Source organism: Etheostoma spectabile, chromosome 17, assembly GCF_008692095.1.
Source record: "Etheostoma spectabile isolate EspeVRDwgs_2016 chromosome 17, UIUC_Espe_1.0, whole genome shotgun sequence".
In the NCBI taxonomy this organism is placed as follows: Eukaryota; Metazoa; Chordata; class Actinopteri; order Perciformes; family Percidae; genus Etheostoma; species Etheostoma spectabile.
This window is the reverse complement of record NC_045749.1, coordinates 10,832,486-10,842,872: the sequence shown is the minus strand read 5'-3', so window position 1 is coordinate 10,842,872 and position 10,387 is coordinate 10,832,486. Positions and strand designations below refer to the sequence as shown.

The following is a 10,387-nucleotide window of genomic DNA, read 5'->3' as shown; positions in this document are numbered from 1 at the left end:
GATGCAGATGCAGATAGGGACAGCAGTCTGAGCGAGGAATATGTCCCCCCCCCAAAAAAAAACATTGAGGTAAATGCTAGGTTAATATAAGTATAGGTATAGAATTCCACTACACACCATTGTTGATTTTCATTTGGCCAACTGTTCACTTACTTGACAACCCAAATAACGACATCATCCACTAATGAAAAGTTGTGTCTGATTCTTTTTATTTCACATAACACATGCCAGCTCTTCAGGACTCCAGCTGAGACAGCAGCTGGTTTCTTTCTCCAGAAAGCACGCCACAAGGCTTGAGGTAACAAGACTAACTCACAACTACATGCTTGCCATTTAATGTTTAACGTTTAAAAATTACCATAGGTAAATGAGGTTACTAATTTGATGAGTGCATGGCTACATTGACTGAATTAAAATACAATTGATTCTCGCTGCTTTACTGTAATAGTGCCATTACTGGAATTCTACCTTTTTCCTACTTTCAAAGATCAAAAATGACTGTAAGACAATGACAATGCTACAAAAATATTTCTAAAATATGTCTATTTTATACGATTATAAATACATAATTGAACTGTAATTCCTTGTGGTTGAGTTTGTTTTCTCTGAAGTTTCTACCATTTTTCCCACATAATCCCGTTTTTAGTAGACTTTTGCCTGACCTAGACCACCTTTTACTTTAGGTGGTACAGTTTTCTCCAGCAGTGCAAAAACATATTCTCAATTTTCAAAGTATTGAAGTGGCACCAACCTGTACTCTTGTCTTGACCTGTACACATTTGTGGTGTCTTGTAAGCCCATCCATCCGTTCCCTATTGCAATTGTTAAACATCATTGTATTCTCTCTCTCTCTCAGTGACAGTGTGACCTATACGTAAATCAAAACAGCTACTGATATTTATTCTTTAGCTAGTCTTATTCGGATGTGTACCAAGCATTGGCACAGTCAAAATGTCCTGAGGAATTTTCTAGTTTAAATTGCAACCATGTATTCTTTTCTTATTATTTTTACGTCCAAGCAAAACAAAAAGTCTTTAAGGTCTTCTGTACACTCACAAACAGCTGTAATGTCTGGGAAAAGAGTTATGAGTTCTTGAATGATGGTCCCTGAACATAAATAAACAAATTAATACACCATTTTACCACCAAGAGGCAGTGTTGTACAGCAGTGATTAAACTATGGGTGCCATATCGTCAACAATGTACTGTAAAGCGTTGAAAATAAATCAGGCATGTCTGGACCCCAAACACATCTGATCTTTTTGCAAAAGTATGAACGTCAGAAATGTGGGACGGTTTTTGGTTATGGTCTTAAGCTCATATGAACACAGAAAGAGAGTATTGCTTTTATCAGCTGAAAAAAACATTTAGATGTTGTTGTTTTTTTATTTAGTCACACAGGAATTTATCTAGTGAGGAAAGTGTTGTCTTGTGAAATACACAAAAGTTCACATTTCACAAATGAACTGCACTGATATACAGAGCTGAAGAGAACAAACAGAAAAACAGTCCAAAGTGTACTGAACTGCAAAATAACAGACTATCTGCAGAATTTTGAGATTCATAGCTTCAGCAAATAAAGCAAACAAACTTTTTAAAAAAACTATTGGGTCAGGGTTGGTGCCTTTTTATAAAGGAGCCCTTTGTCCTGGGACTCTACTGTGGACTGTCTACTTTGACTTTTAATGATTTAATCTCATATATGTTTAAAGTAATACATTATTAACTGAGTTTTTGTCTATCGTAAATGCTCTGCTTTTGCAATACACCTGAAAAATCAACAAGTTGAGCGTCCCTCTCAAAGGTTAAGCAAACAGACTGTGGGTACAAATGGGACTGACACAGACACATTCAGTGGATTCTCATCAAAGCTGTTCAACCTTTCTTTAACAAAGCCCAGAACATAATGGCTACAGGTATCAACATATGTTTTTGCATTGGATTTGCTGTTGTACTCACAGGTATGAGATGGGGGTGCTGTGTATAATCTGGCATGTGACAGATTTCTGGGATTGGTGGTAACGGTAGCTGCTGTTCTGTTTCTCACCGGTCAGGTGTGGGAAAGTCTGCCTTTACTGGGAAGAGTCACAGTCAAGGGAAGGACAATCTGGTGCTGCAGTATGTTGTTAACAACTCACTGAGGGAGCACCCAGTCCTCACCAAACTCAGACTGGTAAGAGAACCAACAAGCCCTCACACACTAGTGTCTCATGCTAAGATATTGAGTTCATTACACTTGTCTTATTGTTATTCCCTTGTTACTTGTTCTAGCAAGACAGCCCTGCATTCTTTACATGTGTTTCAGTACGATGTGGCTCGGCCTCTGTACGTGTCAACCAAAAGGTCACATTACATCCAAGTTGTTGTATTTAAATTGGTTTCCTCTGAAATTCAGTTCAGGATTAATTTGATCACCTTTAACTTAGCATGGACAGGTGCCTGTTGACATTGATTAGCATGCTTATTGATGTCAGATGACGGCCAGTTGGTCATCCGGAGCTCCAGGCTATAAACTACAGATATGTGACTTTGAAGTTATTTTGCTTCCTAACTTTGGATCAAACTTTGGAACTGGATCATTTTAAAAGGTAGCTGAAGGCACAGCTCCTTAGAACTGCACATGCTCAGTTTGTGTTGTGCATTGCTTTTAAAATTATATTATCTCCACATACTATATCAATACAATCAACTTATAATAATAATAAAGCATATATAATCAATGTATATAATTTCAGGATCTGAGCAATACCATGTTAAACCACTAGAGAGAGGCACAGTGTCAGAAGAACACTTTACAGCTAAAAAGGAATACCAAGAAATGTGATCCATTTGTTCAGACAATATAATTACATAAATGTTTGGATATTTTCATTACAGAGAACTCTGGAAGACCCCTGGAACACGATGATGGTTGCCAGTGAACAAGCCCAGTTTATGGCAAATCTAATTAGATTGATAAATGCAACAAAAGCTATTGAAATTGGTAAGATTATGAGAGATGAGAGCTTCTTTGGAAGCAAAAATGGACCATAATAATTGGATTATTTAAATGCAACTGCATACCTGATCAATCAAATCACTGCTGAAAAGTAAAGAAATAAAGAACACTAAAATGTATTACTCTGATAGACATATTTCTGATTATAATTGACAAAACATTTTATTTTGAATTTTGGTATCAGACTTTAACTGCTCCAATTTGAGCAGCTGCATTTTTTTAAACTGTATTATTAGGTCTGAAAAAAAAGTTGTTTAAAAGCCTTGAACTGCACAACCTGCAATTGCTGGGAGTTTTAAATCGAGGAATAAAAATCCCATTCATTTTGATATATTTTTCACTGCTATGAGTTTAGCAGTGTTCAAATATCAAAAGTAAGTATTGATTCAATTTTATATTATAAATAGGTATTCGGTTGCTTATCCATACACAGCTTTTCTTTGCTCCTATAGAGAACACTATTATTTTTTAATTGTCTTTATATGTTTCTGATGTGATTCAGTTATACCATTATGTTTATTCTGCAGGAATGTACACGGGGTACAACACACTGAGCATGGCTTTGGCCATGCCAGAGAATGGAAGTGTGGTAGCTTGTGAAATAGAAGACACCTACGTGAACATTGCCAAACCGTTTTTTAAAGAGGTGAGATCATTTATTTCTGAACAGCATGGCTTCAGTTGTTTACACAATATCAAAGAAGAAAAACTGTATAGAATTAGGATTTGTTCATTAAAGCTTTCATCTTAACACAGTACAGATTGCATTACACAACCTGGCACTTGTGTAACATTTTACTTTGGCATTTTGCAAGTTTAGTCGGATGGATTGGTGCTTCTGTCAGAGCAAAACTGTGCAGCAGACAGCACACTGCACATCCTGCACTATCAATTTTCTGTCAGTATGTCTTCACTAAATGCTGCTGGCTAGAAAGTTTAAAAAAAAGGTGTCTGCTCAGGAAACTGTACCACGTAAAGATGCAGAGCCAAGCAGTGAAATCAATTCCTATTTTAGCCTTCCCTAACATTCTCTTTACAAAAAACAATTAAAGATCCTTGCACAGCTCTCACACAGTTTAACCTTTTCTCTAGGCTGGAGTTGAAAATAAGATAGATGTACGCCATCAAATAGCCATGAAGACACTAAGTAAGTGCTTTTATAAATCTCAGTCATGCTTTCTGATAAAGATGGACTCTGTTATTTTTGCATTTTCAATTTTCATCACTGTTTTATCAGGTGACCTGATTGCAGCCGGGGAAGCTGGGACATATGACTTTGTGTTCATCGACGCTGATAAATTCAACTATGACAGATACTATGAGAAGTCCCTTGAGCTGATACGACCAGGGGGAATCATCGCAATTGACAATGTAAGTATACATTACACAAGCAGGATCTGTCATGCTGTGGTATTAAGAGGTGTACAGCATGTTTGGACTGTGAACAGGATGAAACAGCACTGTTGTTACTGTTTTCGAAGGTGCTGTGGAGTGGAAGGGTGCTGAATCCTGCTCCTACTGACCTCACATCCCAGGCTCTGGATAGCCTCAATAAGAAGCTACACAAGGACCAGAGGATTGATCTGAGCATGCTAATTATGGGCGACGGGCTGTCCATTGTCATTAAACGCTAAAGGGTGCTTTTGTTTTGATATTAAATATAAATGTGTAGCAGTACTACATTGCCTTCTGTAATTTTTTGTCAGCTAAAACAATCATCCGTTGAATTTCTTTTCTACAGCAGATTACAACTTCCTCCCTGAAATCATAAAAGAGCAATACATAAAACAAATATACAGTTTCATCAAAATATAATCAGTCCAAAATCAACAAATACCACAGCGCTACAGCTCAGGAATAGAAAAACATGAAAATAAAATAGTGTTTTTTGTTGTAACAGAACATGAAACATCTCATTTTGTTTTAAGGCTGATATGATCGGCTCTATTTGTAGCTACATTACACTGGGGCCACAGCACACATGCTCACACATCAAAGTAACAAAATTATGCAAATGGAATAACGCCAGGGGAAAAATAAATAGTTTAAAGAAGCTACAGTCAAGCTCTTTATAGTGAGATTAACACAGCATCCTTTATTTGTTTATGTTGTTTTACTCCTTTACTAAGTCTTACATTTTTGTTTTCATATGCATGACACTTTTTCTATTAGATTTTTTGAGCTGGGTTTGAAATGGTAAAACATTAACTACCGCTCAAATGGAAAACATTATTGCTCTAGTACTAGCTGAAGGCAAGCAGGCCTCTCCTTTCATTAGAGATGTCTGCAGAGCACAACCAAGAGGGGCATCGTTCAAGTCTACACTGGCCTTACGTGTTGCTGATGAAATAGTAATAAGAACAAAACAAAAACACAATTTTATGATTTCAATGAACATGTAATGAGATTTACATTACACAGAGCAGTTAGACTAAACACAAATAATAGGTTATACTAAGTTTATGTTTACTCTGTTGGCCTTAATATCAAGATTTCATGAGGAAAATTACAGTCTGGGTTGCTATTAAATTAAAACCTGAAACAGTGTGGGAGTTTTTTAAAGTAAAGGTCACAAACAGGTTGAGCATCCGAGAATATATTGCTGAGGTAGGGGTATACTCCTCATGTGGAAATATACCTACTACAATGTAGGATTATTCCTTTACATGTAAACATCATGCATACTAAATGCTACACAAAACAGAAGTATCATCAGACAGATGTGGGTCTACTTAAAGTAGATGTATGTGGAGTAAAAATCGATGTAGGCTGTAAATAGTTTTTCTGTCCAAAATGTAGTGGAATAGAAGTCTAAAGTAACGTTACATTTAAACACTGAATAACAAGTATCTCAATATTGTACCTACTTAAGCACATGTAAGCTGCTTACACTTCCAGTTACATTCCGCAACTGATAAAACCCAGATAATTATGCTGAAGAGGTATTTTTGAGATGAGAAAATAACAATCATAATTTCTTGATTTCAAGCTTTTATTTAGCTATTAACTTATTATTTAGCTTATTCTGGATCTACGTGCCAATCTGATGTTAACACATTAATACTATAAAAGGTGTGAGTTGAAATCTGTTAGTTAACTAGTTAGTGCCTGTAAAGAACAGACAGGTGGCGTGTAAATTACGTCATCTGCTAAAAGCAGTAAAGCAGGTTGATAGTGAAACTCTGGACTGGTATTAATGAAGGAGTTTAACACCAACTTAAACGCTCTGACACACGTAGTTATAATAACACTCATGATAATAATATTAATGCACAGAGGTGCATTGTTTTGAGACTGACTGCCATCTACAGGCAATTGTTCAACACGTCACTGCTGTCTGCGACAAAACGTAGAGTAAGCTCTTAGTACACCATCAGCTGATGCTACACCTTTTCAGCACCGCGGACAGCTCCGTTCTGCACGCCGAGCGGATGGAGACGGTTATAAAAAGCCCGCATGGAGCGTCTCTGCACCGGACATTCACCACGACAGCCTGAGTCACAGCATGGCTAACAGATTCCTCTTTCAGCACACAAATACTCAAGATGAGTATTTACAGTACAAGCCAAAACGTTCGGCATTAGATGCCAGCGTCGTGTCCACGGGCATGAATTTGACTAAATCTGGGAAGTTTAATGAGAAAGAATTGATGCATGGCTTGAACGATCGTCTTGCCGGATTCATAGAAAAGGTGCACCATCTGGAGTACCAGAATCAACTGCTGGAGAGAGAAATCGGGGAAATCAGAGGTAAAGCGAAACCCGCATCTGGTCTGGAGAAAGAGTATGGACCAGAGCTCAGGACACTGAGACAGCTGGTTCAGGATATTACTCATCAGAAGCATCAGATTGAAATCGAACATCAGAAATTAGAGGAAGAAGTGTCCAACCTGAGAAGACAACATGAACAGGAAAAGCGTAGCAGATCGGATGCAGAGAGCAACATTGTGCTCCTCAACAAGGACATTAATGACGCGTATCAGGCTAAACTACAGCTGGACAAAAAAGCACAGGCTCTCGTGGATGAAATCCACTTCCTGAAGAGAAACCATGAGGCCGAGGTGTCAGAGTTGTCTGACCAAATCCAGGGTGCGCAGGTGACTGTCAAGGCGCATGAATTTGGCAACGCTAGCGTCACTGCGGCACTGCGGGACATCAGGGCACAACTGGAAGGCCACACCGTGTCCGACGTCCAGCAAATGGGAGAAACTTTCCGATCCCAGTTTGCAAAATTAACGGAGGCAGCTGAGAGCAAGCGAGCGGCGTTAAAATCGACCCAGCAAGAAATCCAGGAGCACAGGAGGCGCCTGCAGGCCAAGACCATCGAACTGGACTGCGCTAAAGGCACAAGGGAAGCGCTGGAGAAGCAACTACATGACGTTGAGGATCGACACAAGGAAGAAATGATTCATTACCAGGTAAAACTGGGGAGTTTTTTGTAAGACCACGGCTTAATAAAGCTGTGTCCAGTGTTAAGATGGTGCCCAGTAACAGTGTTCTCTCCTTTTATTCTGCAGAACACAATCAAAGAACTTGAAAATGAGCTCATAAATTGCAAATTTGATATGTCTGGTTACCTGCGGGAATACCAGGACCTGTTAAATGTGAAGATGGCTTTGGATGTAGAGATACTGTCTTACAGGTAAGTTGCGCTGACACCACTCATTATTATTATCAAGTATTTTTGGAGTAAAAGGAGGGCTAAAAACCTCTTTTTCTTCGTTTTTCTAATTATTCTTCATCTATCTCTTAGGAAAGCTGCGTTTAGGCTACAATACAATTAAAGAAAGTACAGCGTCTAATGCAAACAATCCCAATGTTACACTATGGGTATCATTGAAATGCTCAACAATAATTATATGTAATTACCTTGCGTTTTGTTGAGGGAAATAAAATATGACAACAAAGCAAAAAACTAATCTACAACTCTTAAACTAAGTCTCTAAATTTTATTTATGTTATAAGGCCAACGCCATTTAGTAGGTTTTTGCACCTCAGTGAATCCTGTATTGAAATCTGTGTCTCCGGTTTTGTAGGAAACTTCTCTGCGGTGAGGAGGCTCGGCTATCTGGAATGCCAGACAGCCACGTCTCCCTGCCCTACATCTACCACCAGTCCCCCGTTTACACCCTGCCCTACCTCAGCCGCCCGGGAGGCTCACACAGACGAGCTGAGCCCCAGTACAAGTTCGTAGAGGAGATCATAACGGAGACCACCAGGGAAATTGAGATGTCAGAGTTTGAAGAAACAGGATCGGAGGAAACAGAGGTGGAAAAAGATGAGCGGGAGTGTGCCAAAAGAGATAAAGGGGACAGTGAGGAAGAGAACGATAATAAAGACAGTCGAGAGGACAAAGGTGAACAGATGTCTGATAGTGAGCAGAATCAAGTAGCATCAATAGGAAATTTAGTGAACGGAGGTGATGGTGGCAGTCATGGTGAGGTGGATGATGGTGAAGAAGAACAAAAAGGCAAAGGAGAGTCAGAGGAGGCTGAAGCAGCTGGCAATGAAAGGGACCGTGACATAGACAGAATTACTCAAAGCAAACTTTTATTGAGTGAGAACCTTGATGAGGAAGGAAATGGACATCAAAAAGTAGCTGAAAACATAAAAGAAGATAAAGAAGCTCCAGTGATGGTAACAGTTGAGAAGGATCTATCTTCAAAACCAGATAAGTTAAAGCCAGAGGTCACTGTGGAGGATGAACTTTTAAAAAAATCAGATAAAGGTAAAAACGGAGATGCTGACAAAGCTAGTTTTATCTCAGCTGAAGTGATAAAGCCTGTTGACGAGACCTCGACCCAAGTGTCTAAAGTATCAGCCAAAACTCAAGAGATAAGCGGTGTTCAAGTACAAGGCAAAGTTCCTGCTTTAGAAATTACTAATTTTACAGGAGAAACAAAATCCACTCTGTCTGTAGAGACAGACAAGCTTTCAGAAAAGGCTCAAGTGGCACTCAAGAGTGAGGAAAAGGAGGAGAACAGTCATAAAGAGCCAAAGCGAATCTTTAAAACTGAAGCTGCAAAAGATGAGGATAAAGTAGCAAAAGGCATCCAAGATGCCAGACATGATAGCAATACAGGTCAAGGCAAAGCGTCTGTCCAAACTGTCTTACCAAAGGAAGAGACAACTGTCAATGCAGAGATCAAAGAGTTGCATCAGGGGCCATCACAAGGAAGCCAGGATCAGAAATCAAAGCTGTCTGAAGTTTCATAGAAAATAAAGGATCCTTAAAGTAAAACTGAGAAGGTGGAGAGCAGTGAGTCAGGGAAGTGCAGTAAAAGCCAAACAGAGGGAATATCTGCTGAGGTATAGGAAGCAAGGATAAGACATGTCCACCTTAAATTTAATGAGACAGCAGTTGAATTGCATTTACATAAATACACATATCAGGGATCGTGAAGCTGAAAATAGTAAATGGCTTAACTAATGCAGATGCAAATTCAAAGCATAAACTGAGCCAAGCAAAGAGAAGGAAGCTAATTTCTCTTCAGAATGTGCATTTGAAAAGGAGAGAGCATGATTCTTTTCATGTTCGCAAACTGCTTTGCCTTTGATTGTTTGACTTCTACATTTAACTCATGTAATCATGGATGCGGTTCAAATTGTTACTTTGCAATTGTTTTTGCCTTGGTATATGATGACAAATAAATGCAATAGCCAAAAGAAATCCTTTGAATATTTTTGCTGGCCACCCCACCAAATACAATTGTAGATAAATCTCTGTTTCTGCAAAGGACAACTCAATATGTCTGCTCTCGGTCACTGACTGATCCAGTATAGATTATTTCCCCTCCTGTGCATGAAACCTCTCCACTTCCTGCAATTTAGCCACTGACCCCTCCATCCATTCAGATGTTGACACCAACTGCTAAGGGTTGTTGTAGAGCAATATCAGACCACTGGATTAATAGCAACAATAATTTTACAGTGCCATTCCAGACAAAGAATTGACAGTAAATCCAACTTTCTGCTCCCATGTACAATGTCCAGGCTTCACTCAGGGTGGCTCCAGCTTGGCCACAATGTATAAATCTAGAAAAGGTGGCGATGATGTGTGAGGCATGCCACAGGCTAAAAATAGATCAGTTCTACTTAAAACATGACGCAGGTCATCTCATTTTCCATAATTTGTTCCTCCCCCTTTGTATCATGCATCATCTCTTCTGAAGGTCTCCTTAGTACCAATGAAGGACCAATTGCTCACAGATCCTTTTTCTTGTTATGGTCTAGATCTCTTAAAATGTATCAGAAAACTGCTTAAATTGAGGGGTTGGCTCAAATTTAGACTAATGTGCTGTTCCATTATATAAAAAACTGGATATAATATACAGCAGGACTAGCCTTTTTAAAATAGCTTGCACACTTTTTTTTTTTTTTTTTTTTAAAT

The 10,387-nt window shown here is 38.8% G+C and overlaps 2 protein-coding genes across 2 annotated transcripts; both read left to right on the top strand.

The window, feature by feature from the left end:
• Positions 1-1,701: 1,701 nt before the first annotated feature.
• Positions 1,702-4,744, top strand: comtd1 (catechol-O-methyltransferase domain containing 1). Its single transcript, XM_032541237.1, has 7 exons — positions 1,702-1,961; positions 2,055-2,173; positions 2,878-2,983; positions 3,526-3,644; positions 4,091-4,145; positions 4,236-4,369; positions 4,480-4,744. Exons 1-7 carry the CDS (start codon positions 1,907-1,909, stop codon positions 4,630-4,632), a joined length of 741 nt encoding a protein of 246 aa, XP_032397128.1. The 5' UTR covers positions 1,702-1,906; the 3' UTR covers positions 4,633-4,744.
• Positions 4,745-6,327: 1,583 nt separating this feature from the next.
• Positions 6,328-9,667, top strand: LOC116705242 (neurofilament light polypeptide). The gene is made up of 3 exons (XM_032541235.1): positions 6,328-7,415; positions 7,515-7,639; positions 8,034-9,667. The coding sequence occupies exons 1-3, from the start codon at positions 6,504-6,506 to the stop codon at positions 9,211-9,213; spliced, it is 2,217 nt and encodes a 738-aa protein (XP_032397126.1). The 5' UTR covers positions 6,328-6,503; the 3' UTR covers positions 9,214-9,667.
• Positions 9,668-10,387: the final 720 nt, after the last annotated feature.